The sequence below is a fragment of the Balaenoptera borealis genome (assembly GCF_965194805.1).
Source record: "Balaenoptera borealis genome assembly, chromosome: 5".
NCBI classification, from domain to species: domain Eukaryota; kingdom Metazoa; phylum Chordata; class Mammalia; order Artiodactyla; family Balaenopteridae; genus Balaenoptera; species Balaenoptera borealis.
The window spans coordinates 6,293,300-6,311,755 of record NC_138862.1 but is presented as its reverse complement, the minus strand read 5'-3'; the positions used below and the strand labels follow the sequence as shown (position 1 = coordinate 6,311,755).

The 18,456-nt window shown below is 44.2% G+C and overlaps 2 protein-coding genes and 1 long non-coding RNA gene across 4 annotated transcripts in view; 2 read left to right on the top strand and 1 right to left on the bottom strand.

Moving 5' to 3' along the window:
- LCA5L (lebercilin LCA5 like) overlaps positions 1-4,448 on the bottom strand; it is a 49,973-nt gene extending 45,525 nt beyond the window's left edge. The window contains exons 1-2 of the mRNA XM_082393802.1: positions 1,655-4,448; positions 48-113 (exon numbers count right to left, since the gene is read on the bottom strand). Coding sequence (XP_082249928.1) covers positions 48-113; positions 1,655-1,904 — 316 coding nt within the window. The 5' untranslated portion in view covers positions 1,905-4,448. The remainder of the gene's footprint in view (positions 1-47; positions 114-1,654) is intronic.
- LOC309629643 overlaps positions 1-18,456 on the top strand; it is a 545,666-nt gene that overhangs the window by 439,398 nt on the left and 87,812 nt on the right. The gene's annotated exons all lie outside the window — the stretch shown is intronic.
- The window catches only part of LOC309629627 (adapter SH3BGRL-like), a 47,298-nt gene continuing 38,597 nt past the window's right edge, over positions 9,756-18,456 (top strand). For both annotated transcript variants that reach the window (XM_082393834.1, XM_082393833.1), the window contains exons 1-2: positions 9,756-9,913; positions 17,367-17,552. In XM_082393834.1, coding sequence (XP_082249960.1) covers positions 9,869-9,913; positions 17,367-17,552 — 231 coding nt within the window. In that variant the 5' untranslated portion in view covers positions 9,756-9,868. The remainder of the gene's footprint in view (positions 9,914-17,366; positions 17,553-18,456) is intronic.

Sequence of the window (18,456 nt, the reverse complement as noted above, 5' to 3'; positions counted from 1 at the left end):
CTGCCTCACTCTGTGCCTGACTGGAGTATCAGCGCCCAGGTACTTACTATCAAAGTGATCAGCGTAGGAATGCTCACTTGTCTTCATTTCAATTTGCCTCTTTTGGTGCTTCTCTAAAAAACCAAAAAAGAAAGAATACAGAACAGACAGAGCGTAAATTCCTACGTGACTTCTTTTCTCACTTGGCAGAATTCTTTCATTCTTCCGTAAAGTCAGTTTTAAAGTTCTTGCCATAGTTCTATCCAGAGACACTGTCATATACCTCAGAAAGCTAAAGGGCATCTTTCAATTTTTAGCTTAAGGGTAAGGTGTATACGTAGCTTCGTCTACTTTGTTTAAAAGTCGCATAAATGCATACTAAAAATGTTGTATTTTTACCTATGGAAACTATAAAATTCATATCCTTCAAAAAAAACTTACATGAAATAACACAGAAAAAGAAAACAGCATAAGGCTGTCTATACTCAAGGCAGGGAGACCAATTAGGAGGCTACTGAAATAATCCAGGCCTGGACCAGGGTGCTGACAGTGGGCGTTGGATACGTTCTGAAGGATGTGTTGACAGACTGAATGTGGGGAGGGAGAAAAACAGGAGTCAAGGAGGACACTAATGCCCAGACAACTTGGGAGAATGGCTTCCAGTAACTGGGGTGGGTAAAAGCACGGCAGGAGCAGGTTTGCGGGAATGTTCTGGACTTGCTGTGCTGGAGATGCCTTAGACATCTAAGCAGAGATATGGGCAGGCAGACATGCGTCTGAAGTTCAGAGGAGGGTCAGGACTGGAGATACACATGTGGGGTTCACTCGCGTTTAGATGGGTTTTGAGCCTATGAGACTGGATGAATTCACCTAGGAAGTGAGGGTAGATTAAAAAAAAAAAAAAGGTCAAGGTCATGTGTGGCAGTGAAAAACTGGCCTGAAAACTTACCCGCTGGCACACGTGTGGCAAGGAAATGTTAAAGCACCACCGGGAAATTGTGGACAGAGGGCTCCAAGGCTGAGTTGAGCGAGTGAGGACAAAAACACAGAAGACACTGCAAAGGATTCAGATTTCCCAGGGATGGGGATTAGGGAAATGTCTGCGCTAAGGTTAGAAGGAAAAAACAAAGCAAGCAGGCAGATGCAAAATTTAAGGTATCAGATTCAGAGATAAAAGAAAAATGTCGGCGAAAGCCTGCAAGTTGGTGAAGGGGTGAAATCGGCCCCAGCGTGACGGGGCTGGAAGGCGGCGGGGCTGGAAGGCGGGGTGATGTGACTGGGGCCGGGCCCCGCCCCCGGGCCATACCCGGGCCAGCTCGGGGCCTCCCCTGCCCGAATGCCTCCAGCGGCCAGTCCGCGTGCGGGCAGGTCCGCGGGTCCCCGGGCCAGCGTGGACTTGTGAGTGTGCTGCGTGGGCGCAGTCACAGTGTCTGAACTGGGAAGAAGGACGCCGAGGGCCGCTCTTCACCAGGCCGCGCTTTGCAGGAGGAAGCGGCCTGACGGCCCGCCTACGTACGTTACCAACTCCACAGCCAGGCAGCGAGGCCCGAGCTGGGCAGGGGCCAGGACTGAGGGACCGGGCGACACCGGAAGGCTCGGAAAGTTTAGCAGGAGGTTCGGCTGGGGCAGGGCAGAGACCTCCGGCTGCGGGGCGCGGCGGCAGCGGGTCTGTTACCTGCTCCGCGCGGCTGCCGCTGCAGCGCCAACCCCGCGGCCTCCTGGCTCTGACGCGTCGCCCTGGAAACCGGCGCGCGGGGCTTTATGGGACTGGCCGGCCAGGAGGGGAGGAACCAGAGGCCGGGCCGCGAGGCCTGCGCGCACGCGCACCCGGGACCGCGTCTCTGGCCCGGGCTAGGTGTGCAGGTTCGGGTTGTGAGGCCTGTCTCACCTGACTCTTCCGTGAGGGTGAACTCAGCTGGCTGCATAGACTTTCGCAAACAAGCCTCCAGCCGCCCCTCCTCGGCGCCCGTGATCCCGCCTGTGCCCTGGCCGCACCCGGGCCGAGCGAGCTGACCCCGCGCCCGGTCGCTGTCGCCCGCGCACCGGGTGTTTTGAATCTGAGTCCGATGCACATGTCCGGTTCCCAGCCTGGGAGGGCCGTGGACTAAGAGCAGAGCGCTTCTGTTAACCTTTATAAAGATGGATTTCTTGGTGGAAGAAAATCTGATCACAAAGCAATGTATGTTTGGTGTAGAGAAGTTACCATGTACAGGAAAGTACCAAGAAAAAGTAAAAATCACCTATAAAAATTATAGGTGATTTTTACTGATTGCATAGGAGTTTTCAGTGATGCGTAGGCATACTTAACGAACATTCACATTATTTCTTTTCTTCCTCTTCCCTCCTCCTCCTCACCCTCCCATTGTATCAACGCCCTGTTGAATGTCCTTGTAGATGAATCCTAGGGGTCACCCCGACTGTTTTCTTAGGATAAATTCCTACATGTGAAGTTGAAGGATCAAAGGATAGGCCCACTTTGAGGCTTTCTGAAGGTATACGAAAGTTTGCCTTCCAGGCAAATGTCTCCAATCCTTAATCCACATTTGCGGATAATCTTATATCTTTTAAAAATGTATGTCCATGTAGCGGCTTCCCTGGTGGAGCAGTGGTTAAGAATCTGCCTGCCAATTCAGGGGACACGGGTTTAAGCCCTGGTCGGGGAAGATCCCACATGCCGCGGAGCAACTAAGCCCATGCGCCACAACTACTGAGCCCATGTGCCACAGCTACTGAAGCCCACACACCTAGAGCCCATGCTCCACAACAAGAGAAGCCACCGCCATGAGAAGTCCACGCACTGCAACAAAGAGTAACCCCTGCTCGCCACAACTAGAGAAAGCCCGTGTGCAACAATGAAGACCCAATGCAGCCAAAAATAAATAAATAAAATAAATAAATTTTAAAAATTAAAAAAAGTATGCCCATGTTATTGTCAAAAAGTGACACCTTACTTTGATTTTTTCACAACTTTGATTACTAGGAAGGATAGGCATTTTTGTTGTACTTTCAGTGACCATTTGTACTTATTTTGTGATTTGCCTTTTGCCCACTTTTTCAGTTGGTGTTCATCTTTGTAAAAATTGATTTGTTAGAACTTTTGACATTCTATAAAACCCAGACTATGGTATATGTTGCAGATATTTCCTGCAGTTTGTCAATTACCTTTAAATTTTGTTTATAGTGTATCTTGTATTTGTGTAGCTCAAATTTATCACGTTTCCCTTTATGGTTTTTTCATTTTGTTTTTATGTAATAGGGGGCAGTGGGCATCTCCGAGCAGACCCTGTTTTTTTCTTTTTTTAATTTTATTGAAGTATAGTTGATTTACAATGTTGTGTTAATTTCTTCTGTACAGCAAAATGACTCAGTTATATATATATATATATATATATATATATATACACACACACACACACACACACACACATATATATATTCCTCTTCATATTCTTTTCCATTATGGCTTATCAAAGGATATTGAACATAGTTCCCTGTGCTATACAGTAAGACCTTGTTGTTTATCCATTCTATATATAATAGTTTGCATCTGCTAATCCCAAACTCCCATTCCTTCCTTCCCCTACCCCCCTCCCACTTGGCAACCACAAGTCTGTTCTCTAGATCTGTGAGTCTGTTTTTGTTTCCTAGGTATGTTGATTTGTATCTTATTTTAGATTCCACATATAAGTGATAGCATATGGTATTGGTCTTTCTCTTTCTGACTTACTTCACTTAGTATGGTAATCTCTAGGTCCATCCATGTTGCTGCAAATGGCATTATTTCATTCTTTTTTATGGCTGAGTAATATTCCATTTTGTATGTGTACCACATCTTCTTTATCCATTCATCTGTCGATGGACACTTAGGTTGCTTCCATGTCTTGGCTATTGTAAACAGTGCTGCTATGAACATAGAGGTGCATATATCTTTTCCAATTATAGTTTTGTCTGGGTGTATGCCCAGGAGTAGGATTCAAGCTGACCCCATTTAATTCTAGCTTTTTAGGGGTTGGTGCGGGACAAGGCTTTCCTGTCCCATCACCACCTGCTCCTCCCTATCCTGTTAGAGTGCCCACTCTTAATTTTGGTGCGTTATGTGTTTCTACAACCTTGGGTGGTGAGTTATTCATATAAGGTGGGTGGTGGTTTTTGTTGTGGGTGAGCTGGGCACCATCTCCAAGTGGACATACATTAGACAAGTGTTGCCCTAGACTTGTCATTCATGGAAAGATGGCTGGTTCATTGCTGCTGGTGCTCCCAAGACAGTAACAAAAGTGGCTGTTTATTATTATGATTATTTTTAATAAGTTTATGTATTTATTATTTATTTTTGGCTGCGTTGGGTCTTCGTTTCACGTGGACTTTCTCTAGTTGCAGCAAGCGGGGGCTACTCTTCGTTGCAGTGTGTGGGCTTCTCATAGCGGTGGCTTCTCTTGTTGCGGAGCACGGGCTCTAGGCGCGCGGGCTTCAGTAGTTGTAGTGTGTGGGCTCAGTAGTGTGGCACGTGGGCTTAGTTGCTCCGCAGCATGTGGGATCTTCCCGGACCAGGGCTTGAACCTGTGTCCCCTGAATCGGCAGGCGGATTCTTAACCACTGCGCCACCAGGGAAGTCCAAACTTGGCTGTTAATTATTAAGGGAACATCCCAACCCTGGTCCTCAGGACTGGAGGAAGCTGAAAGATGGAGGCTCCTCAGAACGTCCTTTCCCATCTGAACTGTCTCTCCCTCTCTTTTTTGCTAGCTCTTTCCAGTCTATAGCCTTTGTTTCTGCCTTGGAAAGAGGTGCTTCTTTCCTGTCTGTGTGTTATGGAAGAGGGAGAGGCCCTTACTGTACGAAGCTGAAGAACTGCCTTTTAGTAATTATGGTGGTCACCTCCATCACTCTACATATTAACATAGGCCTTTATTGCTCTGTATGAGTTTCCTAAGGCTGCTGTAACAAATTACCACAGAACTGATGGCTTAAGACAGCAGAAATTTATTCTCTCATGGGTCTGGAGACCGAAGTCCAAAATCAAGGTGTCAGCATGGCCGTGTTCCCTCTGAAGTCTCCTGGGGAGGATGCTTCCTGTCTCTTCCATCTCCTGGTGGCTCCTGGTGTTCCTTGGCTTGTGGCCACGTCACTCCAATCTCTGCCTCTGTCTTCACATAGTGTTTTTCTCTGTGTCTCTCTGTGTGTTTTCTCCTCTTCTTATAAAGATATCAGTTATTGGATTTAGGGCCCACCTGAAATCCAGGATGATTTCATCTCAAGATCCTTAACCAATTTCATCTGCAAAGACCCTGTTTCCAGATAAGATCACATTCTGAGGTTTAGGGGGGAACATGAATTTTTGGGGGACAATATTCTACCCACTACTGCTACTATGGTGGTCACCACTGTTATAATAATAAAAAAATAAATAAATAATATAAATAAGGAAAATAAAAAATATAAATAAGTAATAAAAATTAAAAAAGAATAAAAATCAGCCTTTATTTCTCATTTTATTTTACCTATAAAATTATATAAATAAACAAAACATAGCATCTGGTATCATTTATTATAAGATCCCGTGAGGATCTCTGCAAAGTTTGGAGCCAATACCTCATACTTTTATCACTAAAATTATGTCAAATCATCCTTTCACAATGTATACACATATCAAATCATCACAATGTACACTTTAAATATCTTACAATTTATTTGTGAACTGTACCTCAATAAAGTTTAAAAAAAAAAGAGTAAATTCTGTTAAAAATTAGGTCAGATCTAAAAGTATTTTTATTTGACTTTAACATCAAGGATTAGAGATCTGAAATAATTAGCCTCTTGCATCTTCATTCGATTAGACAACTTATTTCTGAATTGAGTTTTCAAAGTCGGAGATTCATTGAGCTTTCTTTTAAGACTCATTTGGAATGTTTTGTATTCCTATTAATTATCTTGAAGTTCACTGATGTCACTGTAACAAAAGATCTGTCAGCTGGAGTTTTCAAATTTCTGATTTGTACATTTTCATGGTCATTATTAAAAGGATAAGCTTCTAAAAGTAATTCATAGTGAAATAAAGGAGCACTAGGAATTTGAGGGTAGGAAATCAGGAGTTTTTCTGGTGTGGTGTGGACATAAACGGGGTTGGGTTCAAATGCTGGATACACCGTTACCTTTCCTATCATCTCCCATGCTTTTTTTTTTTTTTTTTTGCCATACCCCGAGGCTTGTGGGATCTTAGTTCCCTGACCAGGGATCGAACCCGGGCCCTCGGCAGTGAAAGTGCTGAATCTTTGAATCTTTTTTTTTTTTTTTTGAAAGTGCTGAATCTTAACCACTGGACTGCCAGGGAATTCCCTCATCTCCCATTCTAAGTCCTCACTGGTGGGGACGGTTAGTAATAGAACCCGGTTTTAGGGCTGTTGTGTGGTTTAAGGGAGTGGTTTTTTTTTTTTTAATTTATTTATTTGTTTTTGGCTGTGTTGGGTCTTCGTTTCTGTGCGAGGGCTTTCTCTAGTTGCGGCAAGCGGGGGCCACTCTTCATCGCGGTGCGCGGGCCTCTCACTATCGTGGCCTCTCTTGTTGCAGAGCACAGGCTCCAGACGCGCAGGCTCAGTAGTTGTGGCTCAACGGGCCTAGTTGCTCCGCGGCATGTGGGATCTTCCCAGACCAGGGCTCGAACCCGTGTCCCCTGCATTGGCAGGCAAATTCTCAACCACTGCGCCACCAGAGAAGCCCCTAAGGGAGTGGTTTATGCAAAGCTCTTAGAGCAGGTCTGGCTTGGCAAACACCTCAAAATTGTTAGCTATTATTTCAAGTAGGAAATTTGTTTCTCCCTAGGGCAGGCAGCTGGAGGGGGTGTCAAGATTGAAGTAGTTTTTGCCCTGTTGTTACCAATATTGGGTCCTCTGGCCTTGTGTGCAGTAAAGCCAATCTACTGACACCAGGTTGTGGTGTGCAGGTGTGAAGGAATGTGCAGGGTTTATTGTAGGCACCAAACAAGGAGTGTGGGCAACTGATGGTCAAAAAACCCTAACTTCCTGACGGGTTTCAGGAAAGTGTTTTCAAGGGTAAAGTGAGGGAGGGGAGTGCTGTAGGGTGGGTGATCAGCTTGTGCACAATTATCTGATTGGTTGATGGTGAGGGAACCAATCGTCAGGATGGTGTCATAGGAGTTAACATCATCAATCCTCAGGCTCCAGTTGGTCTGGGGGCTACGTGCTCACCATCATCATGCAGTTAGCTTCTTCCATTTGGTGGGGGCTTTAGTATCTGTAAAACAGCCCAGGAATGTGCATCAAATACTGTTATCTATGTCCTTCAGGGAGGAACTAAAGGTTCTGTGACTGCCGCATGGCTGATTTACTGTTTAAATCGTTACCAGTTCTCCTGGCCCAACTGATACTTTTGTCACTACATGTTCGTATCCTTTCAATCATTAATTCTTGAGCCAGGCTTTTGTGACTCAGGGGAGGCCTGAGATAACTATAGGTTTTCTACAGACAAGAGGCAGGCAGAGGATATGGGGTGAGGGGTCTGTCCAGGGAGGCCCCATAGGGTCTTCCTCAGTTATATTATATGATCAGCAGATGTATATTCTCTAGGGCACAAGAGCTACAGTTTATGTCACTAACTTACAAAGGCATTAAGAAATACACAGAGCTTATTACTTTCTTAAATAATATTTGCAGCAAAATAGTATGCTCATGTGGTAGATTTAAGACTAAGGTGTTTGAAAAAATATTTAATGTGACAAAAATGGTATATACTCACTGTAGAAATTTTGGAAAATACAGCAAAGAAGAAAAGCAAAAATGACCTATAATCTTTGGTGGGCTTTAAAATAAAATTTACTGGGACGAAGTGAGAGAGTGGTATGGACATATATACACTACCAAATGTAAAATAGATAGCTAGTGGGAAGCAGCTGCATAACATGGGGAGATCAGCTCCGTGCTTTGTGACCACTCAGAGGGGTTGGATAGGGAGGGTGGGAGGGAGAGGCAAGAGGGAGGGGATAGGGGGATATATGTATACGTAGAGCTGATTCACTTTGTTATATAGCAGCAACTCACTCAACGTTGTAAAGCAATTATACTCCGATAAAGATGTTAAAAAATAAATAAAATTTATAATGCTTGTGACTTAAATTTGGGGAACCATGAGTCATCTTCACCTAATTTGGGGAGTAAACTTTGCATGCCCTAAGTTAAATTGTTGCGGGGTCATCTCAACCATTCATCCTGATCTAAATGAAGTTGAGCTATATTCTAGGGTCAGGGTGACCTTTCGTGGAGGGCACCTACCTGAGGGGAAGGGGAGAAGGCCTCCAGACCTCCTGGGCTCTGGTGAAGGGGCTGGAGGTCAAAACCCACCAGATCCCTCCCCGCTCCCGGGATCTTACAGCCACGACCTTCATGAGCACCCAGGGACTTAAAATAAGAGAGAGACTCAGCCATCTTAAGACTAAATATATCCTCCTGCCTTTGCCCCTAACGCCCTTCATCTTGACTTTGAAACCCACCAGGAGAGTGGAGTGGCTACCATTTGGGCTTCTTAGTAGATTTTTAATGCCTCTAACGTTTAACACAATTCAAATTATCTATACAAATACGACAGAGAGAGAGCCTGTTACAAACAGGTCATTCATTTCTTCCCCCCAATGTCTCTAAAACAGTGGAAGCAATTTGCTTGTAAGCCAGCCCTCCCTGCCTGGTCGGGGATGTCAGTGAAACCTGACACGGTCCTCAGCTTGTCAGCCTTTGTTCTTTAGGAGAAACAGGTGGTAAAGGGGGAAAACTGGGAACAGGCCACTCCTAAAGGAATCTATTGTATGACAGTTCATTGAATTTTTTTTTTTTTCAATGCAAAACAATCATTATTTTTACTTTTTAACTCTATCCATAGGAATTGTATTTGAAGGTTTCATTAAGTTTCCAGGTATTCCTCAGAGTAGACTTGAATGTGGTAAAAGGTGAGTATTCATAAATGATAATGAACAATTATTAAGTATTGCTTAATTAGCATGCCCCCTTCTCTGATTAAAATACACGCTTTGTACATTAGGTGCCATTGCTGAGCGGTTTAAGGATAAAAATCATGCACCCTTTAAAAACACTCTTTAGTAACAGACCGTTATTGCTGATCCAGATGGCCTATCATTTGTATTAATGACAAACTTAATTTCTTGAGTAAATTTTCACCCACTGTGCTCCCTTGATTTTTCTTGCTCAGTGAAATTTATCTGAAGCAAAATATAATAAAGCATGACATATGCATCACGGAATTAAAGTGGAGATTAATTAAAGCTGACTCCAGTTGAAAGTCATTGAGTTTTTTTTAATCTGCCAGAAAATTTTAAAGTAAGGAAGCCGCTCTTTATTTAGGTAAAGGCTTCTGTAGCTGTTCTGACCCTTGCTGTGTGTTTGCCAAAAAACCCTGTAAACAAATCCTCCTCCCGCACCCGTGCTGGTGTTTTCTGGGCTTTTCCAGCTCCGGGGAGCGCCTCCTCCTCTTCTCTCCTCCTCCGCTACCCGGGCTCCACCTCCTTCCGCCCGAGGCATCTCCCCGCAGGTCTCTGATTGGTGAGGAGCGCAGCCTTGCCTTTTAGGGACTGTTGTCGGGCTTTCAAAGTGATAAGGGAAAGGGTCCAGCGGCTGCTTATATCAACCAATCAACTGTTGTCCTGACAGATCCCCAAATATTCCCTGGCCAATGGCGGGGAGAGCCCGAGGTGCCTGGGCCGCTCCTGGGAGAGGCAGGGCTTCAGTTGAGCTGAGAGGCGGGAGCTCAGACAGCCTTGGGCCCCTGGCCAGTCCCCACCTGGCACTTATCTGTGTCACTTTCAGGATTTGTCTGACTCTGCGCTCCCTCGCAGGGGTGTGTTGGGGGGGAGTCCTCTTTGCGACTCTCAAAATGGTTATCAAAGTGTTTGTTGCTACATCATCTGGGTCCATAGCGGTAGGTGTCTGATGGAATTTGGGGGCTTTCTTCCTGTCCTATTTTCTGAATAACTCAGACTTGGAAGTAGAAGGAGCGGGTATGGCCCAGCGCTGGCTTTACATGTCTTTTTGGAGCGTGTGTAAGTAAGCCTGTGAGCCCTTTGCTTTCTGCCTTGGTTTGAATGGTGTTGAAGAAGTGTGTGTGATCTGGGACAGCTGGGTGTGGAAGGGGATTCAGGGAAGGGGGTGTGTTTGATACTAGAACTTTTAACATGTGATTTGTGTCGTGTTGTGTCGCATATATGATAGAATGGGAGGCTTTTTTTTGGTGGAATGTTTTTGCCATTCCTTCTGCAAGACTTAGACTAATTTAAAATTGCAAATAAATGACACTTTGTGTAACAATATTTGGAGCGTATGATGGGCCAGATTACTAAAACGACTCCTGGGTGTAATTACTTGTGTATGCAATGTAATCCTAACGAAAGCGTAAAGTTAGCATGTGTAATACTATTATTTGAGAATAATGATGTCACAGTGACAAGAACAAACATCTCTAAGGCTAAAGATTTAAATGCTCTAGGAATCCAAACAGACCAAAAATAGGTACTAAAAGCCAACCTCCAAAACACTGCTTTGTCTGATTTCCTTGGGACGAGGCTGGGAACCACCCATCAATCTCTCTAAGTCCAGCTTTCATTCTGTGCCTTAAGAAATAGGGGCAAGGGAGGGACTCGTTTATCCTTGGAAATGATTCAGGCTTTGATTTTAGGCTTGAACCTGCAGTGTCTATCTGAGACCGACATTTCGACCAGCATTTTAGCATCTAGGAGGCTGTGGAGAGAAAAGAGTTTTATTAATCCTGAGAGTTGAAGACCAGCAAAGGGGCGGTTTCCTTTTATATCTGATTCCTGGAACTTCTCGGGTTGCAGCTTGGGTTTCAGTGGTCCCTCAGCCAGGGATGATAGCCTAGACAAATGGTTGGCCCAGGGAACTGTCCTAGTGGCAGCTCCTGAATCCACCCGCGGCGCCCCCACCTCGCCCCCTCCAGCCCTGAAAGTTCACGCGGTTTCCAGAGAGGACGAGAGGAAAACACGAGAAAAGAGCCTGGTTGTTCCTTCTGAGCACAGCTGGTGGGCAACTGTTTAGTGATCTCTCGAACATCTTTTAACAGAAAACGATGAGGAACAATTCCAAATGCAAAACTGCAAAATCTTTTGTGGCTGTTGATGACCTCAGAAACTTTTAGTTGATCTACAAAAAGCACATTTTTGGATTGTTTAGATTAAAAAAATTTTTTTTTTGTAGAAAATGGCTTTCGTGGGCTTCAAATATGCTGTTGACACTCATTGCTGGAAACTTTTACCACTAACCTGCCAATCTTCTGCCTGTTCCATAGATCAGGTCTGAGTGGCCCCATGCATCCTTCCGGAGACAATGAACAAACTGATGGATTTCTTAGGATTACTGATGTCCTACATTCTTGAAGTTTGGGAGCATGATTTAGTTAGCTTGGGGGGATCTGGAGGGGTACTGTTTATTCCAGGATCTTAGAAAATCCAAGTTCATTCTGCTGCCGTAAGCAAATGTTTTGGTGCCACTTGGGACTATGTGACCTGAGGAAAGTTATTGCACCTTGCTAAGCCTCAATTTCCTTATCTGTAAAATGAGGATAAGAATAGTACTCATCTCATAGCGTTGTCATGAGGACTTAGGAAATAAGCAAAGGGTGCCCAGCAGAGTGTCAAGTGCTTAATAAATATTATCATTATTAGTTTTTATTTATTTATTTATTTATTTATTTATTTATTTATTTATTTATGGCTGAGTTGGGTCTTCGTTGCTGCGCACGGGCTTTTTTCTAGTTGCGGCGAGTGGGGGCGACTCTTTGTTGCAGTGCACGGGCTTCTCATTGTGGTGGCTTCTCTTTTTGCAGAGCACCGGCTCTAGGTGCACGGGCTTCAGTAGTTGTGGCTCACGGGCTCTAGAGCACAGCCTCAGTAGTTGTGGCGCACGGGCCTAGTTGCTCTGCCGCATGTGGGATCTTCCCGGACCAGGGCTCGAACCCGTGTCCCCTGCATTGACAGGCAGACTCTTAACCACTGAGCCACCAGGGAAGTCCTATCATTATTAGTTAATGTTATAATTATCAGCTATGGTTAGTTAGTATTATAATTATTATAACTATTGGTTATTAATGTTAGTTAATATTAATCAATATTTTTGTAGTTATATTTATTAGTTAATATTAGAAGATCTGCATCTGTGATGATGTTTCGGAATTGTCTCAAGCCACATAAATGGAAGAATTTCTGTCTTATCCTAAAGAATGAGAACTGATTTTTCCCACGGTGTCAGTGCTAATGATTTTTCCGGCTGGGGAATTTCACCCAGAAACTTCTTTGCAGGATGACCCCAGAGCAGCTGCCAGTACTTACGCTGTGTGTGTGTTGGTCTTTTCCACTTACTTCTTCAGTCTATATACTTTAAAAGCAGGTTCTTGCCTGTGACCTCATCAAAGAGGGCATTATGACTTCTGTTGGATGAATGAAATAAATGAAAAAGGAAAAAACCAATTGTAATCTCTTGATGAGGTTTAAGCATGCAGCTGTGTATCACATCTCTATTTTAACAGTTGATGCCAAAGCGTGGTTCTGTGTTTTACCACTTTACACACAGATTTGGGTGAAGAGACCCTGGGAGTAGGGGAGAAAGTTGTTGTATCTTCGTGGCTGACCCTCCTCTCCTCCTGAAGCCCATTGCCACAGGGGTTGGGGGACAAAAGGAGAGAGGACAGTCCTCCTTGTTTTCAAGATGCACAGCCCCTGAACCACCATCTTTAAGGACAGACCCTAATGGTGGCCCCCGGATTTCGCAATCCTTTTTCCAGTCTTGATTGAGTGTAAATATAGAGGGAAAAACATGGCTCTTGAATTAGATGGCTCTGGATGTGAACCTTGGAAAATTCTTTAATTCACTGGCACCTCAGCTTTGTTATCTTAAAATGGTGATCAGAATTCTTGCCTGGCGTGGCAATCAGGACGAGTCATGCCAGGGTGACTGACTGCACAGCTTCTCGACTTGTGGTGCAAAATGCTTTTCCATACTTTCCTCATTTCTCACCAGCACCCAGGATGAAGGCGGCGTTCTATCCATTTTGCAGATGAGGCAATGGACGGGCAGAGCTTGTGCTCAGATAGCAACCTTCCCAGCCAGGATGGAAATGCAGGTCACCTCTCACTCAAATGCAGCGTGCTTTTTACTACAATACGGTGAACTTGTTCGGAAAGGTTCCTAACTGTACAAGACAATGAACGGAACATGCCAAGCGAGTGACCCAAAGATCACTCAGATGCAGCACCGTCACCAACAGTGGCCGGTGACTTCAGGACAGAGAATGATGGTTGTTTTTTTTTTTTAAATTATTTTATTGAGGTATAGTTGATTTACAGTGTTGTGTTAATTTCTGCTGTACAGCAAAGTGATTCAGTTTTCAGGTTCTTTTCCATTATGGTTTATCACAGGATATTGAATATAGTTCCCCGTGCTCTACAGGAGGACTTTGTTGTTTTTTTTAAAAAAATTATTTATTTATTTATCTATGGCTGCGTTGGGTCTTCGTTTCTGTGCGAGGGCTTTCTCTAGTTGCGGCAAGCGGGGGCCACTCCTCATCGCGGTGCGCGGGCCTCTCACTATCGCAGCCTCTCACTATCGCAGCCTCTCTCGTTGCGGAGCACGGGCTCCAGACGCGCAGGCTCAGTAATTGTGGCTCACGGGCCCAGTTTTTCCGCAGCATGTGGGATCTTCCCAGACCAGGGCTTGAACCCATGTCCCCTGCATTAGCAGGCAGACTCTCAACCACTGCGCCACCAGGGAAGCCCCAGACTTTGGTGTTGATCCATTCTCCATGTAACAGTTTGCGTCTGCTAATCCCAAACTCCCAGTCCGTCCCTCCTTCACCCCCCTCCCCCTTGGCCACCACACGTCTGTTCTCTAGGAGAATGGCACATTCTTGTGAGTCAATGTAACAGGATAGGAGGTGAAAGCACGGAGTCCTAAGCACTGGTCCGCCAGGGAATTCCCATTGTAACAGGATAAGAAAACAGAACTCTCTCAGCCTCCACTGAGGTCCCAAAGCCTCCAAGTGACACACACCCCAAGGACACTGGATCCTCCAGAGGGGCTGCCCAGAAGGACGGTGCAGCCTGTGGGACCAGCAATGGCCATGGCGCCCTGGAGAGGGGAGAGGGGGTGAGAGGTGCAGGGGGGAGTGCATCTGTGGTGAGGGCTACTGGGGTGCTGTGCACACCCCTACCCTTGAAACCATAAAGGGGGGGTGACCTTTGGGGACTGATGCCGTGTCCCTAGGGTCAGCTCAGGAGGCCACACGGAGAAAGGCTGTACTTTGTGGTGGGAGCGGCGTCTAGTAGGGACCCTTGAACAAGGACCACCGGGGTGGGGGGCGGGGGGTGCTCAGGTGGGCATCAGAGTGCAGGCAAAGGCCACGTGCCAGCCAGGTGAGCTCGTGCGCTCCCTGCTCCCCCTGTCCCTCCTCTGGGCTCATCCTAAGACCCTTCTCCAGACCCAGGCAGAAGTCAAGTGCTCCAAACAGCCAGGAGAGCCATACTCTTGACCGAGTTTGAGTTGCTGGTGTTTGGGGAGTCTGGAGGGGCAGATTTTATTTTTCTTTTCTTTATTTGGGGGCGGTGCTGAGAAATAAAATGTAGCACAATACCGTGCACCCAACAGTCAGTCAGCTTCCTGTAGACGTAATTGCTTGTCTTGAGAGGAATCATAATAAACAGATTCTTTTTTTTTTTTTTTACATCTTTATTGGAGTATAATTGCTCTACAATGGTGTGTTTGTTAGTTTCTGCTTTATAACAAAGTGAATCAGCTATACGTATATATATGTCCCCATATCTCTTCCCTCTGGCGTCTCCCTCCCACCATCCCTATCCCACCCCTCTAGGTGGTCACAAGGCACTGAGCTGATCTCCCTGTGCTATGCGGCTGCTTCCCACTAGCTATCTGTTTTACATTTGATAGTGTATATATGTCCCTGCCACTCTCTCACTTCGTCCCAGCTTACCCTTCCCCCTCCCCGTGTCCTCAAGTCCATTCTCTAGTAGGTCTGCATCTTTATTCCCGTCTTGCCCCTAGGTTCTTCATGACCATTTTCTTTTTTCTTTTTTCTTTTTTTAGATTCCATATATATGTCTTAGCATATGGTATTTGTTTTTCTCTTTCTGACTTACTTCACTCTGTATGACAGACTCTGGGTCCATCCACCTCACTACAAATAAGTCAATTTCATTTCTTTTTATGGCTGAGTAATATTCCATTGTATATATGTGCCACATCTTCTTTATCCATTCATCTGTCGATGGACACTTAGGTTGCTTCCATGTCCTGGCTATTGTAAACAGTGCTGCAATGAACATTGTGGTACATGACTCTTTTTGAATTATGGTTTTCTCAGGGTACATGCCCAGTAGTGGGATTGCTGGGTCGTATGGTAGTTCTTTTTTTTTTTTTATAAATTTTATTTATTTATTTATTTTTATTTTTGCCTGCGTTGGGTCTTTGTTGCTGCGTGCGGGCTTTCTCTAGTTGCAGCGAGTGGGGGCTACTCTTCATTGTGGTGCATGGGCTTCTCATTGCGGTGGCTTCTCTTGTTGCGGAGCAGGGGTTCCCAGCACACAGGCTTCAGTAGTTGTGGCATGCGGGCTCAGTAGTTGTGGCTTGTGGGCTTAGTTGCTCTGTGGCATGTGGGATCTTCCTGGACCAGGGCTTGAACCTGTGTCCCCTGCATTGGCAGGCAGATTCTTAACCACTGCACCACCAGGGAAGCCCGGTAGTTCTTTTTTTAGATAATAAACAGATCCTCCTCTCCTGTTTTCTCCATCTTTCTTTGACTTCCCAGCAGAAGAAACCTAAGTCAAGACTTTGGGAAATGTTCATCTGTATAGAAACTGTGGAACAAAATGAAATCCTTTTCCATCCCACCTCAGGTCCTGAGACATGATTTTCTTTTAAAGTTCTTTTTTTAAATTGAAGTATAGTTAATTTACAATGTTGTGTTAGTTTCAAGTGTACAGCACAGTGATTCAGTTAAGTCCTGAGGCATGATTAATAGAGATGGAAATAACGCTGGTGAGGGAGTGGACCTCAGCCAGGCTGAGGCTCCCGGGAGGGTATTTGATGGGGAAGGAAGACAGGGTTTTGGACAGAATAAAGGATGTTGCCTTCTGAATATTTAATTAAAAGTATATCTGCCTGAGTGGTTAAGAATCCGCCTGCCAATGCAGGGGACACAGGTTTGAGCCCTGGTCCAGGAAGATCTCACATGCTGTGGAGCAACTAAGCCCATGCGCCACAACTACTGAGCCTGTGCTCAAGAGCCCACAAGCCACAACTACTGAGCCCACGTGCCACAACTACTGAGCCCGTGTGCCTAGAGCCCGTGCTCTGCAACAAGACAAGCCACTGCAATGAGAAGCCCGTGCACCGCAATGAAGAGTAGCCCCCTTTGCTGCAACTAGAGAAAGCCCGTGCACAGCAACGAAGACCCAACGCAGCCAAAAATAAATAAATAAAAAATAGATAAATTTATAAAAAAAATAAAAGAGGGCATCATTCATTCTGGGAGTGAATTCTTTGATTGAAGAGAGAAAATTGTAATTGTTTCTGGGGAAGGAGTTCTAAGCTTTCAAGATGACCACATTCACAAAGAAATGGCATTTGGTAGATACAGTCCTTGTACGTGAACCAAGGGTAGAGAAAAGGGCCCTAGGATGTTCTCTCTTAGGTGTGGCTGGCACTCTGATCTCAGTTGCAGAGCTGGGTGTGAGTGGGAAAGGAGAACAGGGTTATTTTACTGCATTACTCTTCAATATTCTGGGAGAAATATCCACCAGCTTTTCTAGCTCTTTTTCTCTCTTTCTCTTCTAATAATCTCCATGTGGGCTTTTCAGTTCCTGTATTATTTCTAAAACTACTTTTGTTCTATGTGACTCGTTCCTATTTTCATAACTGTGAATAAAGTGCCTTTTAATGTGGGTATACTTGGTATTTGAGTTTCATAGTAAATTGTCTTTTTTTCCTTCTCTCTATCATCTTTTTCTTTGTAAACAATTCTTAATTATTTTTTGGCTTTAAAGCTTAGCAGAGAATTAAAAGTATTTTGAAGGCGTCAAACAAATGCTATGATGAGAGCATTGCTATTTTTATTATGTCAATTATACATCAGTGATTTAAACATTGATGAGATTAAGATTTCAGAATTTAAATGATGACCCTGTTGATCCTATGGAATGAAGAGCTGTGATTTTATGGATTTCCTTGTTTAAATATTTAGCGATATTATTTGTGTTGTATGGTATAGTTGAAGGAAGGGCTTAATTTATGTACATATAAATAAAATGTTTTTTTACAAACTGTCTAATAGTAATCTCTCTACTCTTGACCAGATTAGGAAGAAACAGCAAGAAGTAGTGGGCTTCTTGGAAGCTAATAAAATCGATTTTAAGGAGTTTGATATTGCTGGAGATGAAGACAATCGGAGGTGGATGAGAGAGAACGTTCCTGGAGAGAAGAAACCTCAAAATGGGATTCCTTTGCCCCCACAGATATTCAACGAAGAGCAGTACTGTGGGGTGAGGTTTGATTTTTTGGAAAAGTCTTCTGCATGTGTGTTTATCAGAAGTCATTTAAAGCAGATCAATTTTGAGGCAGCATTTGAATTTTTGGACATTTTTCAGGTCATGATCTATTTCTACCATTCAGTACCTGGATGGTAGATCCATGGTGAAGGATCAATAGTTAAGACTTATAAAATGATGGAAACAATAAAATAATGATTCAGAAGTTCTTGGGATTCTTTTAGGTTCCTTATCTTGTTTTGAAGAATTGAGGTCCCTTGTTCAAGCAAAATACACATTTAGTTGGAAAGATGGTCAACCTTGCAGGGTACACATACACGCTCCCACAGGGACACTGGGTATGTTTTCAATTTTGTAAAGAATAATTTGCAAAAGTAGAGTTTGGTGTAAATAATATCTAAACAGTTTAAAAACTGTTCTGGACACCCTTCCTCCTTGTGAGGACACAGCAAGAAGATGGCCATTTATGAACCAAGAAGGGGGCTCACCAGACACTGAATCTGCTGGTGCCTTGATCTTGGACTTCCAGAACTGTGAGAAATAAATAGCTGTTGTTCATAAGCCACCCAAACACAAAAAACAAAAACTGTTCTGGACATTTAATTATAATAGCAATTTTATTTTATACATCTAGTAGTCCATTTTGCCATAAAATCACTTTTTCCTCAGAGTTTATAGATTCTGCTTAGTAAATCAAATTGTTGAAAGGAAACATTTAAAAACTCAAAGGGCTTTGGAGCATGAGAACTGGAGTTATCTTAGGGGTCATCTAAGTCTTCTAGGCCGTTTTTCAGACGCAGCAATCAGGGTTCTGGAAGGCAGAAGGAATCAATTGAAGAGCGGACTACTTTTTTTTTAAAAATTAATTAATTAATTTATTTTTGGCTGCATTGGGTCT